This window comes from Oryzias melastigma, linkage group LG20 (assembly GCF_002922805.2).
Source record: "Oryzias melastigma strain HK-1 linkage group LG20, ASM292280v2, whole genome shotgun sequence".
NCBI lineage: Eukaryota > Metazoa > Chordata > Actinopteri > Beloniformes > Adrianichthyidae > Oryzias > Oryzias melastigma.
In genome coordinates this window covers 2121012-2138575 of record NC_050531.1, presented here as the reverse complement: position 1 = coordinate 2138575, position 17564 = coordinate 2121012, and the positions used below count along the sequence as shown (strand labels likewise).

Sequence of the window (17564 nt, the reverse complement as noted above, 5' to 3'; positions counted from 1 at the left end):
AAAAAAAGCTAAGCTTTAAAATAGCCTAATAAACTAAAAAAAAAAACAAATTACCCAAAAAAGCTAGCATCTAGCTGAAATATTAACTTAACTCCAAAACAGAATTATAAACTAAAAAAGCCTAAATTAGCCAAAACAGTTAACAACTCGCAGAAATATTAGCCAAACCTCAAAGTAACCGAAAAATCAGAAAAAAACCTTAATTATCCAAAACAACTAGAGTATCAGTAAGTAAGTAGCAGAAATGTTTGCTAAACTCGAAAAAAGGCTAAAAACCATGAAAAAGCCTAAATTAGCCACAATAGCTAAGATGCCACAGAAATATTTGCTGACTCAAAATTAGCCTAAAAATACTGAACAATCCTAAATTAGCCAAAACGGCAAGCGTGCAGCTGAAATATTAGCTAAACTCCAAAACAGCCTTAAAGTTCCTCCTCTGCAGCAGGGGGCGCTGTGGTTTACAGGATACATGCTTTATGCACCAATCATACGTGCACTTTCCCTGCAGTCGGGGAAAACGATGGAAATAAAGATGCGAACGGGTCCATCATCAGGAAATCCATTTAGGCAGAACTGTTTTGCTCCTCCCCTGCCGCCACATTTTCATTCCCATGCGCCCTGCCGCCGTGTCAAACTCCGCCAGGCGACCACAAATTTATGGACGGACTGGGACATCATTAGCTGATGCAGAAAGGAGTAATAAGAGAGCGGAGGAGAGGATCTCCCAGCAGCGCTAATGATGCGTGGAGCCAGGGCAGCGCTTGCCGTTGATTGTGGCCGCGGAGACGCCACAGAGAGGAGAAGCCGCGGGCTTCAGCGCCGAAACCGCTGAGGCGGGAGCTAGGCGCCGCCGAGGTCAGCGGTGTGACGGGAGGGGGGGGGGCAGTAAAGGTAACATTTTACAAGAAAACAGGCCTTTAACCACATGACGGGAAGAACACCTTCACGTCTCGCTGACGGTCTCCGATCCGTCCTGAACGGGAGCGGGTCACATGATCTGCATACTGCTCTGTGATTGGCCATGAAAAATCCAGTGTTTCCGTGCTTCACAAACAAACACCAAAATAAAATAGTTACTGCTACAGTAAATAAACGATTACCATGTGGGGGATATTTAGTTTGAGTGAACTTACAGTAAATGTGAAGTTTTGATAAACAATTAAATTAACTGTTGATAAAGAAACAAATAATTTATACTATTGTAATGTATTCGAATGATTTTATTAACATAAACACTTGAAATGGTTGTTTTGTAACAACCTCTATGCTGATGATGATGAATGAAATTATAAAATCAAAGAACTTCAGAAAAAAATCTAAGTTAGTTAACAAAAGAAAATAAACTGAATTGAGGCTACGTGACATACAAACACACATTTAATGAAAAAATAAACAAAGTTTATTTAATTCAAAGTTTACTTTAGTTTAGTTTTATTTATTTTTTGGGGAAAAAATAGTTTGTTTAAATAAACAATAAATAAAACTTTATGAAAAAAAACTTAAACATCAGTAAAATTAATGAAATGTCAGCTTGTCTCCTTTTTTTATTTTAGCTTAACTGAAAATGATTTTGGTAATTTATATAACATTTATTAAACACGCTTTTATTACACAATTGATCATGCTTTACAGTTGCTGTCACACAAACATAAAAATTTCCTTTTATTTAAAAATAAATCACTGTTTAATAATATTAGATTAAAAACAATTATCAGAAAAACATCTTTTGTCTCTGCAACAATCATAATTGGAATTTATTGAAGACAGACACAACTAGAAGATATAAAGTATTCTGCATCTAAAATGAATTTTTTTTTTGCTGATCACCACTAGTTCTGTGGAGAAACTGGGTGTTGGGGGCGGAGCTATCAGAGCAGATTCTCCCTGAAAGGGGCGGTCTCACTGTGACATCAGCATGTGAGGACCCGCTCGTTTTCGTGGGATCCAAAAACCACTTTGGGGTTCTTTATAGTGAGAAATGATCAGTAGAACACACTAAAAACCTCAACAAGTAGAATTTTCATGGGTTGACCCCTTTAAAAATGAATGTGCACAGTGGAAGACGTTTTATGAATAATAGAGACGTATTGAAGAGCAGGATCACGTCGACCCTCAAACATTCAGAGAAATGTTCTGCTTTTCCGTCTAAAACCTGTTTCTACCACAGAAACTCTGAAGTCGTTTTGGGTTTTAGCTTGTTCCTTTTGACACCTGAAGAGGCTTTTTTCTCAGTCTTAGAAATGTGATCAATATTCTGTCCCATCATTACAGCCAACTGTTCATTCTCATAAAAATATGAGAGATTATTTTGAAACTAAATCCCACTAAATACATATTCACCTACAGTTTTAAAGTTCCTCCTGATTCAGCTTCAATCTTTATTTGTAATAGCTTCTATCAAAAGTTCTAACTTAAAGGTTGTGTCACAAAACCACTACGAAGATTTTGCGCATGTTGGATGGAAGAAAATCGGTCATACGTAAATGTAAGTGGGAAAAGTGAGAGAAATTGTTGTCTTTTCCATGAAATTTTCAGCTGTATCACAAATAAACAACTTTAAAACCACACAAGTATGAGTAAACCACGCAAAGAACACCCGAGCGTCTTCATTTCAACACTCAGAGCAGAAATCCCATCGTGTGAGTCGTGTATGATATTGCACTGTTTATGTAAATTAAATTATTGATTTGTGCGTCAATTACGTAATTTTAATGTGACGTGTGGATCCTCCTCGTGTTTCTCTGAGAAAGAATAAAGACGCGTTCCTGTTCCTCGCCACTCATCATTTGATCTATGTCCAAAGTGTGTCCAGTGGTTCTTTATTCAGATTATGACGTTTTTATTAGGGCTAGGTTGAAAAAAAATCGATGAATCGATTTAAATCGATTTAAGTTTAATAGATCAATAATCGATTCACAAAAGATATCAATCGATTTAGCACATAAAGCTAAAGTCCGCTAGCTTGATGCTAACGTTAAATAGAATTTCCCATAGGATAGCTAATGCTAACGCTCGCTTGGCCAAAAAAAAATACATTGTTGACTAAATGAACATCTTTATTTATTTACAGTTTACAGGCATTCATTTTCCAAACTCTTTTAAGGAAATCATTTTTGAAGTTACTATTTGTGGTCTAAAACTTTGTTTTTTCCCCTCATACTGTAGTCTTCTTCTTGAATAAGGTGTACTTCTACAGCACGACCTCCACCTAGTGTCCAAACTGAAACGTCCTCCAGGAGAAGCAGAACAATGTTTACATGTTAATGATCTGAACATTTTAGTTAGAACTTCTCCTTTAGAGAATCCATGTAACTCTGGATGATATTAATAATCTCATTATTTCACTGATACATTTACAGTATGTGAACTGGATCAGATTAATATAAGTATATTTTAAATTAAATAGATTTTTTATGTATCTCTAAACAAATGTGTATAAATTTATAAACTTAAAATTAAATTGAAGAATCAGAAAAAATCTGAATCGAATCAATTCTGGAAATTCTAACCGATACCCAACCCTAGTTTTTTTTTTTTAAATCTCTTGTTTTCCAAGACATAATGTCTGCAGAGTGGCAGGAGTGTATTAGAAATGTACTTGAGTTGTGGGCGTGACTGTTGGCGTGGGTTAACCCCGCCCCCAACCTTTCCGCCCTGAGCTCTGAGCAGAAAGGCCACCCAGGATATTTCCATGTCACAAAAGCAATCTCGTTCCAACTACATAACTGACAACAACTTACATAAAGAAATACTCAGAAATGCAATCTTAACTTAATTTTCTTTATAAATGACCTCCATCACAAGAACACGTTAAAAACACAATTTTCATCAGTGTGTCCCTAAAATACTGGTTAGTTCTGTTGAAGAACCCAGCAGGGAGAACTCAAATGACTTTGTAGCTAAAGTAAATATGTATTATGTATTCCATGAAAAAGCCAGCCCCTGTAATTTACGCGTGGATGAATAAAAAGTAGTTTGGTGTAAAAGTGCAGGAGAGGAGAGGCAGTCGAGCTCCACAGGATCTCCATCCGCTGATTCGGGTTCCTTCAGTTCACTGCAGCTCAGCGGCTCACACACCTGTGGAGAAACCTGAAGCACTAACTCACCTCTCACTGCGTTAGTCAGCACATCCTTCAGAAGACACAAGTCAGGGGCTGCACTGATGAACAGACGTGACAAACTGATGTTAACGCCAGTGGAAGGCTTGATTTTCACACCACAATAAACACTTAGTTGTTCTTCCTGAAGACAAAAGTCTTCAGAAATTCAGACAGGAAGTGTTTTGGTTTCTGGAACACAAGCGCTGACCTTCACAGCAGCAGAGGTCATGTCACAGTCAGAATGAGATGATCCAACCCCCCCTCAGTCACAAAAGTGGTCTGATCCGTTTAAAGATAAATGAGGAGTCTGTCTGTTTGAAGACCTTCACAATCGGGTTCAGCTGGAAGACTTTTGGCTTCACGGAACATTTTCATCTGCTACAGTGAATGCAGCAAAAACTGAAGCTAAAGAAACGAAAAAGACTTTAGTTTCTAGAAAAAAATAATAAAAACAATTTTATCAAGAAAAGTTGCCGAAGGAAAATAATAGTTTGAGAAAACATCTCTTAGTTACTACAAGGTTTTATTTAAATAAGAATTTTTGCTAAGAAATTTATGCTAGTCGATCAGTCATAACTATAGTCATGGTTAGTCGATTAGTCACGATAGTTGATTCATCACGACTAGTCGATCAGTTTCAATTAGTCAATTAGTCAATTAGTCAAGGAGTCACAATTAGTCGTTCAGTTATGATTAGAAGATCTGTCAGGATTAGTCGATTTGTCATGATTAGTTGATCATTCACGGTTAGCTTTGGACATGTGGCGTTTTCCTTGACTCGATCAGCAGGTAGAAGATGAATCCAAAGCGATCGCTTTTGTCCTGAACTTCCATCTTTGTCATTAAACTGTTGGAACCGCAGGTTCTCAGAGCTCATCTGGTTACTTTGGGGTGAAGGTGGGATAAACTCTGGACAGATCACTGGCTTTTTCTACCACGGTGGAGCTCACTCGCTCAATATGCCGGCCGATAGAAAGCTGATGTGCGATGTAGAGTCTGCCGGCTCGGGGCTCATCCAGACATTAAAAAAAGGAAGAAGGTCTCCTCATTTTATGTTTTCCTCCTCGGATTAATACCAGACAGAGAGCCTTCAAGCTCAGCCACAGAAACACCGTGGAAGCGGCTGTCATAAAAACACAGCCCGCTGTACTGGAAAAATCTTTAATAATAATCATATAAATCCAAACATGGAGACACGATTGCTGATTTTCTAGAACTCTTTACAATAAATAAACCTGATTTCTCAACATTCTAAGTGAGATATCCACAGACACTGTTCCTTGTAGTGATCATCCTAAATGCATTAGTAGCTCCTCCCACATGCGGCCATGGTGTCAAGCAGGAACACATTTTATTTGTTGCGCAGCAAAAGAGAGGCGGGGCACGCAGATTTGTCACGTGAATCGCGTGTGGTGTGAACGTGCCTGATATAGCCCCTCCTCCCTATGACGTCCACGGACCAGACCACCCAAAAACCCGCACAGGGGGTTGATCCATTCAGGTGCATGTGACTAAGGCTTTAGATTAACAGAAAAATGGATTCAGCGATATATATCGCGATATTTCGTTTGGTGATACTTGTATCGATCTAAAATGCTGATGAGACGATAGTTAATGAACCATTTATGAGCGTCCTTCAGCGTCTTACTTTTGTTCTCCAGAAAAAAAACTTTTGGCTTTTGTTGTTGTGAGACATGTACTTAGGGCTAGGCGAGATGGAATTTTTTTTTTTTATATACAGTTTTTTCCATATCTGGTGATAAGGATATATATCATGATATAAACCAAATAACTATATTTGTCAAGATAGAACGCTCTGCAGCTCAAAATAAGAGACCAGCTCTCTAACTTTTACTTGCCAAAGAGGAGAAAGGTTCACTACTGGGGAGTGTCAATTTCTGACCCTTCAAAATAAAAGTCTATAACAATAGACTCATTATTCTATCACGATATATATCATTATCGTTTTATCGCTCAGCCCCACATGTACTACTTGCTTAGTTTTGACTTGACGAACCAAAACTCTGCCAGTATCATATATATAAACGCGGATTCTGGAGCTTTGTAGCGACTCGGATAAGAACAAGTGCAGCTGTCAAAATGGTGTCAGCAAAGCGGGCCAAAGTTCTGCTGAACTTCACAGCTATAGATTGTAGTTTGGAGATGTGATGGATCAGAGTGATGTGTTAAGGACCAACGTCGTAGCGATTATCCGTGTTTACATGCAGACTGTCATCACACTGAAATATTTCTAGATTAAATTTGTGTTTTTTTTCTGCCTTCATAAAGGGATATATTCTGACACGAATCGTGAGACACATATCGTGATACATATTGCCAGTAGACACGCCCACTTTAGATCTCTCGTATTGATCCGGTCCGGTTTGGTTGGACGTCTGGGCAGCAGGTGGCGCTCTGATGGAGACGGGGAGCAGAAACGAAGAGCCAGCATATGCTAATGACGGCATGAGCCGGACAGGCGAGAGCTCTGCCCCCCGAGCCCACGGCGGATCTGTGGAAAGGTCACTGGAGTGGGTTGGGGGGGGTCTCCTTCCTGTCTGTGCCTCTCTGTCACTCAGGCGGCTTCAGTGCGGAGGAGGTGGTGGGGGGCAGATAATCGGGGCGTAAAGCCGTCTCAGTCTCTAATGAAGTCCCCGCCATTAAAGCTCTATAATTCTTCCGTTCTCTGACTCGGTCCCCCTCCGTCCTCCTCCTCTCCTGTCCTCCCTCATCACTCTCTCCTTCCTTCTTCCCTCCCCTGGAGCCCCTCCACCTTTCCTCTCCAATCATAATTGAATAACTCTGAGTAAATGAGGAGAAAGTCTGCAGAATGGGAGCAGAACGGTCACACTCGGCCTTTACTGCATCAATCAGGAGGTCTGATTGAAAAGGGAGAGTGGGGGGGTACATGTCACCTTGCCGATAACTCTCTGCCTCCTTTCAGGTGCAAATGAGCACAAAGACAATGAGGCTTTACAGAAAATGAACAGGAGGTTGTAAGGGAGTCACATTTCCTTTAATGCCTCGCGGCTCCGAGGGTCTGCAGACTGTTACCGAGAGTGCGACGCCGTCAGCGTGACGCCCGCTTTCTTCCTGCCGACAGGTACCAGAAGCTGTGGAAGAGTTATGTGAAGCTGCGCCACCTGCTGGCCAACAGCCCGAAGGTCAAGAAGCTGGACAAGCAGAAGCTGTCGCAGAGGGAGGTGGGTCGACGCCAAACAAGCATCCTTCTCGGCGCCGGCAGCAGCGGGCGGCCAGCAGCTTTCTCCTGGAAGCCTCAGAAACTCTGCAGCAGCAACAGATTTACAGGCTTTAATTTAAAAAAGCCGAGCCGAGGCCATGGCAGTTACTCCTGCTGGGCGCTACAGTTCACATGCAGCTTATTTGAAACTCGCTGCTGGTAGTCGGTTACTGCCTGCCGTCCCCGACGCCGTCAAAACACACACAGCAGAAACGTCTGAGGTCTCTGGGTAAAGATCAACACTTTACGCTGCGCTCTGTGGACGGAAAAGTCAACCGTTTACTGAGTGATTAGAATACAAACCTGCTGCTTTGGTTTGTAATGAGAGGTTAACTACAACTGCAGTTTCTAAGAAGGTTAGTGTGGATTAACACCTGTTCAGGAGGAAAGCACCTGAAGACTCTGAACTTTAAATCTTAACTATCTTATAAATGAGTTGCTTTTACCCAAGAGAATTCATACTTCTTTATTTTAGGTAAATTAGGAAATATTTAAGTGGAAAACAAAAGTAAGACTGAACTACGTGTTTACTTTTAAATGATTCATTTAACATCGCCTTGGCAGTATTTTAAATCGATATTACCACATTTCACTAAATCGATATTTTCTTACACTCCTTTTAGAAACACTGAATGTGTTTGTGTGTCAAACTAGTCTGCAACGCTTAACGCTAAAAGAGCCAAAACGCAGTGAAGTCTCACTTGGCCGTTCAAAAATGTTTTTGTCTGGTCATTTATCAAATCAAAGTTACTGAATTTTTCCGGTAGGAACTTCCTTTGCTGTTGGGAAGACAGAGCAGACACAGTCATCAAATCAGTCAAATCAATAAAACGGTAAAATCTGTAAACCAATAAAATAGTTACATCATTAAATCGTTCAAATCAGTAAAATCAACAAAACAGAAAAGTCAGTAAAATCAGTACAAAATAAACTCAGACCAAACAACATGTAGGTTTTAAATATTGAAAATGACTGAATTATAATGTTGTTTTCAGCTTCTTTGTCAGAAGCAAATCTAAGTTCCTTTCAAAATAAAGTAATAAATGTGTCAAGATCCTCCTGCTGCAGCAGATTTACTTCAAATAAAAAACACGTTTTCTATCGTTTATGATTTTGCTGTAACTTCATCCTTTTGCTCTTTGCTATCAAATATAAACACAACAACGTTAGTGTAGAATTAAATAAGAAATAAGAAAATATCTGTATGTAAATGAAGTTATGTACTTTAAAAATGCCCCACTCAGATCATCTTCTTATTGGTGTTTTTTAAATTATGGTTTTGCAGTTATTAGCCAAAATCAAAAGATCTGGCATTTTCTTGGACAAAGTTTCTGCAGAGCGACAGGAATTTATCAGAAATTCACCTCTGACTTCCTGTCACCCATAACTGAGAGCTCTCTGTCTACAAGCCCTTTATACCTTCAACATTAGGAAGCGGTCCATCATCGTAGCCATCCAGCCGAACAGTTTGATCCGGATTCAGTCTTTTTTCTACGGTATTTTAACAGTCTGCTTCTGATTCGCAACATTTTGACTAAAAAAAAAACTCAAAAATGCAATTTTAAGCATAATTTTTCAAAACCTATATCCTCAATTATCAGATAAATATCACAAGAACATTTACTAAACACAATTTTGAAGTATGAAGTATAAAGATCCTCGAAGTATCACCGCCTGCTCTGCTGGACTGGGTGAAGGTCTGACCTCCACAGATGAAAAAGGTCAAATTTCCAGAAGTGATGACCTTGTATCCACCGGTGTCTGAAGGGCTGCTGGAGGGGAACCCCCATCATCAGATACAGCCTCTTCCTGGGTTGCTTGATGCACTCCCAGCAATAATGAACAAGACTTCAGAGCTCAATTACTTTGTTTCCCAGGTTGCTCTGCGGCTAACAGGCTCTGACAATCTCTCTGTCAACCTGCTCCGCAGCAATTAGTGAAGCCAAACACTCCGGCAGATTCCTCCAGAAGCATTATCCCTGCGGTTGTCTGCCCGCCACAGCGGGAACATGGCATCTTTACCCAGCAGAAGACTCACTGGAGACCCAGTGTGAGGCATCCCTCCCGTCTGCAAACGGAGCCGCTCCTCTTCAGTGCTCAGCTGACTCCCTTCTATGTAGAAATGTGGAATTTTTTAGTTTTCCCTTAAGGACTTAAAAAAAACCCAAAAACTAAACGTGTTTCTGTCAGAATTTTGTTCATGTTTAGCGTACAAACGACAGAGCAGTTACCACGACCCTCCAACAGGTGGTGCTGTTGGGCCATCTGAGCATACATCGGGAGTAAAACTGAACCTCCACTTCCCTGAATTTACATGAAGTAGAAGAATTAATTGCTGCAGTTCCTCAAGAGACCAGTAGGGCTGGATCCTGACGTGAGCAGATCCGTCAAACGTAATGGAAGTTTGTTTAAAATTCACTGTTTATTATTGTATTTTGCAACAATTTGGTCTTTGAGTATTAAGCAGAGTAAAGCTAAAAAAAGCCTAAAAGCTGCACAGCTTCAACACTATCAGGACTGTTGCAGGTCCGGTGGATCAATGATCGTCTTGCTGCTCGTTTGGCAGGAAGCTCTGCAGAAGATCCGTCAGAAGAACACCATGCGCCGCGAGGTGACGGTGGAGCTCAGCAGCCAGGGCTTCTGGAAAACTGGCATCCGCTCCGACGTCTGCCAGGTAACGCCTCCACCTGCACACCAGCACACTCCGCCTTCACACAGCCTTTCCTGCTTTAAAGCTTAGAACCATTTTTCTGTGATTCCAAACTGCTCTGGAGATGAAATGTTGGAGTGGTCTTCAGGACCGAGAAAGGCCCAGGTGGCTGATGGGAAACGACAGTTTGAGCTCATTCTTCTGAATGTAGCGCTCCAGCTGTGACGAGCCCATGTGGGACGACTCTTACATATGAACATCTGAGACTGTCAGTAGACATCTGAGCAGACACTCGGGAGAAAGACGATGCAGCAGGTTTAAGAACGGAACGTCTTTAAGTCACTTTGCATAAACAGAATCGTGAAACCGAGTGAAACAGACATTATTGTGTCTGCATTATCATTGCAGTGACATTCTTTTAAACCATGATATTCATCTGCAGCAATAAAAACCCTTTTCCTAGATTTCTTCTCCTTGGTGAATCTCCTTCTAGGCTCGCTCCGCTGTGCGATGAAGGCTGCTGTAAGGCCGGGCGCCATTCGTGAATCGTTGTTGCTCATATGTCGATGGTCTATGCCGTTCTACTGCGTTACGGATCTCAGATTCTTGAATTTTGACATCATATCCCGTACTTCCTCGTGTGGCGTAGACTGAATAGTGCGGGCGCCATGTCTGCATGTGTTTCCCTTCCACCACGTCTTTTAATCTATCCACCAGATTTAAACATATCTAATAAATAAATCTGTTTTTTTTGTTCGGTTTTTACCATTGACGGTATAAGAAGAGGACTAAGTGACTCCTCCCCCTGGGGATCCAAACAGGAAGTACCTGCTGGCTTCAAGAGGCAAAAATCCCAAAGACTTCAATAGAAAAATGAATAAGGAGAATTCACACAACGCGGTTTGCACAGTTAGTCAATGGAACAGACGCGACATGAGGCGATCTGAAGATCAGCGGCGTGATTTGAGGCGACAATATATTAGTTCCTGTTATCAATTGACAAATCAGATGCTTCAAGCAAAGTGGGTGGAGCCTGTTGGCCTCCATTTCAAACGTTCAAAATTTCGTGTTGCCCACTCAAGTGGTGGATGTGTGGCCTTCCAATAAGCTCCTGATTGGTGAAAGTTGTTGCCATAGAGACTGACCGACTCGGACCAATCGCCACCCCCCTTTCACAAAAGAATTGACTTCTTTTGATTGGAGCAGGAATTAAACCATTTACTTTAGATGATGTCACACTCTCTCCAGTTCTCTATACAGTCGGTGTTGCTACGACTTCCTTTTCTCTAATCGTAAAAATAGAATTTCCAAATGCTTTATTTCTAAGGAGGAAGCTGACCTGATCTACTGCAGATGTTTCAGTGACGTTTCCCTCAGATTCATTCGGCTTTAGATCCATACAAACATCCCTAAACTTCAGATCAGACGTGACCTCTCTTCCTGCTGTTCTTTGTTTTGTGGATCTGTTGGAACCAGAAAACACCAAACCGGCTCCATTATCTCTCCATCCTCAGCCTGCGAGCTGCACTGCGACTGTCAAAAGTTTCCTCTGATATCTGCTCGCTGCCTCACATCTCCATTCAAGTGTCAGAGTCTGTATGGGGGGAGTGGACCCCCGCAGAGCGGCAGCACTTACCCGTTCATCAGGCAAACACTCAGACCGACACTTTTATTTACATGCCAGCTGTGTCGAGCAGAAAAACCATCTGATTCAGTTTTTAGTTCAGATTTCGTCTCCATTTGGGCGGAAGGAGAAGCGGCGCTAACATCTCTGCAGCTCCGATCGGAGGAGAGCTGGACCGCCGGCTCCTGCTGAGCGCGCTGAAGCCTGCAGAGGCGTCTGCATTGTAGACACGAATAGAGCTGCTGTGATTAGTCGACTAATCGACGACTAATCGACTATTAAAATGATCGACGACTAAATTAGGAGTTGATTAGTCGTTACTTTATATTATATGGAGTCAGAGTAGTAAAGTTGGAAGTTATAATTATATTCTGCTAGCTTTTTGGAATATTTTTAGGCTATTTTGGAGTTTAGCTAATATTTCAGCTACACGTTAGCTGGTTTGGTTAATTTAGGATTTTTTTGTTTTTAGGTTATTTGGGTGTTTAGCTAATATCTTAGTTACATGCTAGCTGTTTGGCTAACTTAAGCTTTTTTTTATTTTTTAGTTTTTAAGGTGTTTTTGGAATTTAGCATATAATTCAGCTACACGCTAGCTGTTTTGGCTAATTTGGGATTTTATTGGGGCTATTTTGGAGTTTGGCTAATATTTCAGCTATAATCTAGCTGTTTTGGCTAACATAAGCTTTTTTTTATTTTTCAGGCTAATTTGGCATTTAACTAATACTTTAGTTGGCTATAAGCTTCAGCATTTTCAGCTGTTAATTTCAGCATCTTCAGCTATCGTCACTAGGAGACTCCAACTTCAGCTCACAGCAACTAGCATTATATCGTAGGAAATGCTAGTGTGAATGTATCTCGTTTAAAGCTAATGATGGTTAAGATGTTCTACATCCACCTTATGCATGACCTGATTAGTCAACTATTTAAAAAAATAATCTGTGACTAGTCGACTACTAAAATAAACATTTGTGGCAGCACTAGACCCAAATAATGTCTTAGGAATCGATTATTCTTGAATCAAATGTGTTTTAGCATGTTTTCCTCAGTTCTTGGTGCAGCTCTGAGGACTTCCTCCATGTGAGATGTTCTGCAGCCGTTCTGCAACGACATGCCAGAACTCTCTGACTCAAAGGTTCAGCAAAGAAGAAGCTAATCCATTAACTGTCCAGTTATATCTACCGAGGCTGATTGCTTCATGAATGATCTGGTTAGACTGCATTTTGTGACCGTTTCCTCTGTTCCTGTTGAGGCTCAGAGATCTACAAGTTATTCTGCATGTTCAGAGCATCAGGTTGTTAAACCCTGAAGGTTCCATATTCTCCTCTGCTCAGGAGCATGAAGCCTTTTTGTGGATATTTCATAGGTAAATTGTCTGTGGATAAGGATTGTAATGGATGTGACCATGAAATAAAGGCTTAAGTGACAAACATAAATAAAATAAACTGCAGATACAGATGGAGATTCCTGGAAAAAGCAGTGTTTTATTTGCAAGGCTTTTCTTCTAAAGCTTTTCATCTTCAGAGGAACAGAACATTGGATCGACTCTGATCCCAGCCGTGAATATTATCTGCTTCTGTACTTTTAGTTGAGAGAAACTTGCATGAAAATGGACTGTTTTTGATAAAAGTGACCTTTGAATCAGACGTTTCTGACTTACCAGTGTACTTATTTATATTCACTCTGATGTGGATTTATTGGGTATTTATGTCGGCATCAGCAGAGCATGTGTGTGAGATGGGTCTCCATGTCTGGATGGTATAAAGTCTGATCTTCTGAGGCTGCAGACGGATCTGTGTTAGTGTCGGGTCGCTGCCTGAATGTGAACAGATGAGTTTCGTCTGGACGAACAAAAGAGCAGAGATCTCATTAAACTGCATCTACCAAGTGCTTAAGAATACTTCAAACCTTTGCTGAGTCACTGGAATATTATAAATGTTTAAGTGTCTTTCAAATCTCCAGACCTGTCTGACATTGGCTCTCTCCCACAGTTCATCAAGGAGATAAAAACTCATCTTTTCCAACCTTAACCTCCAATAACTCCAGTTCTTTGTGCTACTTAAGTTATTGTTGAGTGTAAATTATATAATTTACTGCTGCGTTGTTGTTTGTTTTTTATCTCGTATATGGTGACCTTTGAGTTCCAAGAACAAGATAAAATTATTATTAAATTAGAGGTTTTGTTGGTAAAAATAGTTTCCAGTAGGGTTGGGTGAAATATCAGTGTCAGCATCGATATCGGACGACATTTGTCTGATTTGAGTTTATCGGCATCGGTTGAATATAATAAAAAAAAATCCCCTGAAATTGTCCTGACTTCAGTCAGATATGTTTTATTTGTGACATAAATACTCGTTCCTAACGGGTCCCTGGCAGTCAGAAGCTTCTGCTACCAGTTATGTCTAATAGTCTGTAAACATTTTCAGAGACGTTTTAAATGTTCAAAGTGATACTTGTATGTTAAAAATAGCAAATAGAATTAAAAAAAGCTGTCGTTTTTTTTTTTTTATAAAGAAACTTAAATGAAGTCTAAACTTTGTGTTCTTGCAGACACTTAGATATTGGTAGACTCAAACATCGACCACAGTTGTGAGAAAGTATCGGTCATCAATATCGGGCAGGAAAAATGATATCAGCACATTCCTACTTTCCAGGTCTGCTGAGTGAAGACGGAAACTTCAAACGGATGTAATCTAAAAAAAGTAATCTCTTTACAAATCATCAAAGAACTCCAGTTTAATCTTCATGCAAACGAACGTGATCAAACCTGGAAAGAGTTGGAGATGACCGACGTCGAAGTCACGTTCTACTGCTGTCTTTAATTGGCTTGATTGGGGTCGTTTTCGCAGTAAATTACTTTCCACCTTTAAATGACTCGACTAAGCCCCGCCTTCTCTTGCGTGCATACGTCGGTCAGATCCCAGACAGTAAGGCCAAATGGGTTTAAAACGAGCAGAAAATGTGGATCCCAAATGGGTTTGTCCGCCGTTTCTGTGGTGGCCTCACATTAGCTTAAGTGGGCACTCAGTGGACTAGCATGCTACGCTAGCCAGCCACCCGGTGGACAGCGTAGCATGCTAGCGAGCTCCGCTGTATCGAGCTAGCGACCTCTCCTGTAGCGAGCTAACAAGCTCCACTGTGGTATGCTAGCAAGCTTCTCTGTAGCGAACTAGCGACCTCCACTGTAGCGAGTGAGCAAGCTTCATTGTAGCGTGCTAGCGAGCTCCACTCTATCGACCTAGTATCCTTGCGAAGTCCGTTTTATCGAGTTCTGTGGTAGCATGCTAGTGAGATCCTCTCTAGCGAGCTCTGCTCCATCGAGCTAGCAATGTTTTCTGTAGCCAACTCCACTATGTCGAGCTATTGACCTTCCTTGTATCAAGTTAGCTAGCTCCGCTTTAGTAAGCTAACTAGCTTGGCTGTAGCAAGCTAGCGAGCTCCGCTGTATCGAGCTAACGAGTGCCACTGTAGCATGCTAGCGAGCTCGTCTTTAGTGAGCTAGCAAGCTCCGCTGCATCGAGCTTGCAAGTTTCTCTGTAGCGAGCTAACGAGTGACACTGCTGCAAGCTAGCTAGCTCAGCTGTAGCAAGCTAGTGAGCGTCGCTGTAGCGCGCTAACGAGCGCCACTGTAGCATGCTAGCGAGCTCCGCTGCATCAAGCTTGCACGTTTCTCTGTAGCGAGCTAACGAGCGACACTGTTGCAAGCTAGGTAGCCCCACTAGGCGGCTGGCTAGCGTAGCGAGCCTACCCACTGAGTGTCCACTGAAGATAATGTGGACAAACCCGTTTGGGGTCCACATTTTCTGCCCATTTGAAACCATATGGGGCCCGCTTGGCCTTGCTGGCTGAGGTGCAGCAGACGGCGGCGCAGCACGGCTTTGTTTAATTGGCTGCTTAACGAGGCCGGGGGACCGTGTCACTGCGGCCCCGCCGACGGCCCCGGGGCTAGGTGACGGTTACCGCGGTAGCCTGTGGGCTTCGGCTCCCCGGCTGCACTAATTAAAGCGTGTGTGGCTCCTCCAGCTCTGGTGGGGGGGTTAATGTGTGTACAGCAGCCTTTGCCCCCCCCACCTTCATACACCTGCCATTGTGGAGCGTGTCAGCTCTCCAGCTCGGCCCCTCCTTCATCCTTTCACTGCCGTGTTTGTCCAGAAATTGTCTTTTTGATGGTTTCATCTGGAGCCCCTCTCAATAAATGATGACCGGCTGATTGAATTCTTTTCCCTGCTTGTCGTCCGCAGCACGCCATGATGCTGCCCGTCCTGACCCACCACATCCGCTACCACCAGTGCCTGATGCACCTGGATAAGCTGATCGGCTACGTCTTCAAGGAGCGCTGCCTCCTCCAGGTAAGACACGGCGGCTTCACCGCATCATCCTCTGACCGCCACAGCCAGAAGTCTGGGAATCCTGCCCCCTCCTCTGTTGGGGGGGTGGTAAGCAGTGGCTGTAGGAGCTTGTTATGCTCAGACATGCAGGGAGGCTCCATCTCCCTCATTACTGAACCTGGTCCACCTCTGCAGCGCCGGTTCAGGTGGAAACCCAGGAGTGAAACAAACAAAGGCCTACCTGTGCTGTGAGCGGCCGTCACCGTCGTCAGGACAACCGCTCTCCCCTGTCAGGTGTGCAGCCTGGAGCGGGGAGCTCCCGGCGCTCGCCAGGCCCTGGGCTGCCTCCAGCTGTATTGAAGAGCTGTCACCCGCTGATACATTAGAAATCGATGGATGTAGCATACATAGTTAAAGGGGAAAGACGCATCACGACCGGCTGGAGGCGCCGCGCGTCCGCGTGCTTGACTCCTCAGCGCTGCGTGAGGATTTGCGCTCATCGATCGGCGATTGGTCTTTTTGTCGTCTGGCTAACGAGAACCTGTCAGAGCGGACGCTGACAGGAAACACGAGTCCGTCTGCGGCCTGATCCGTTTATGCAAACCGCTAAAGGGAAGCGGTCCCTCAACCACACAGGTGGAAACTACACCTTCACCTTCACTCTGACTCCCCGCAGCGCTGAATGTTTTCACGAGTGTCAGGAATGAAATGGTTTTAAATGTTTTCAACCACTGAGACAGAATCTTCTGGTTCCAGAGCTGTGAAACCAAAGACCAAGATTCTATGAAAGACTTCTTTCAATCACGGTGCTGATTATACCTGCCTGTCATTAAAGTCTCCCTATGACTTGATTTTTTTCCTTTTAATAAAACATTCCCAGTAGTGCTTTAGCTATAATTATGACGTTTTTAACCAAAATCCCACAACGTAAATGTCTTATTTTGGAGTTATGGAAGTATTTGAGCCATGTGCTTTTTTTTTTTTTACGCTAATTCGTTATCTACTGGGGTTTTTTAGGCTAATTTATAGCTTAGCTTCTATTTTAGCCACAGGCTAATATTTTTGGCTAATTCGTTATCTACTGTGGCTTTTTAGGCTAATTTAGAGTTTAGCTAATATTTTAGCGACATGCTAACATTTTTGGCTAATTTGTTATCTACTGGGGTGTTTTTTTAGGCTAATTACAAGTTTAGCTTCTATTTTAGCCACAGGCTAACGTTTTTGACTAATTTATCCTATTGAGCAATTTGAGGGTATTTTGGGGTTTAGTTCACATTTAAGCAACACACTGATTATCTTTTGAAATTTCGGTTAACTTCAGCGCTCTTTCATAGTTCTTTAGTGAAGTTTCCCGTCTTTTGGAAATTTAACATTTTGCAAATAGCTTTTATATTTTCAGCAAATCCCTTCAGCGATTAAAGTAAATTGCGTCTCCATTTTGAGCAAAAAGGCATTCACACTCGCGTTATCGCAGGTAATGCAACTTTTCTAGTTATGATAGCTCCGTGTCTTGTTAGCATAAATCCTCACTGCTGCTACATAAAAATGTCCAGCCGCATCGAGGAAGTGAAGACCTTCGTGGACCGAACGCACTGCAGAAGCCTGCGGTCAAATGAGCCGC

General features: G+C 42.2%; 1 protein-coding gene across 1 annotated transcript in view; it reads left to right on the top strand.

The window, feature by feature from the left end:
• The window catches only part of drosha (drosha ribonuclease III), a 98634-nt gene that overhangs the window by 18445 nt on the left and 62625 nt on the right, over window positions 1-17564 (top strand). The window contains exons 15-17 of the mRNA XM_024279554.2: window positions 7204-7303; window positions 9908-10015; window positions 15857-15964. Coding sequence (XP_024135322.1) covers window positions 7204-7303; window positions 9908-10015; window positions 15857-15964 — 316 coding nt within the window. The remainder of the gene's footprint in view (window positions 1-7203; window positions 7304-9907; window positions 10016-15856; window positions 15965-17564) is intronic.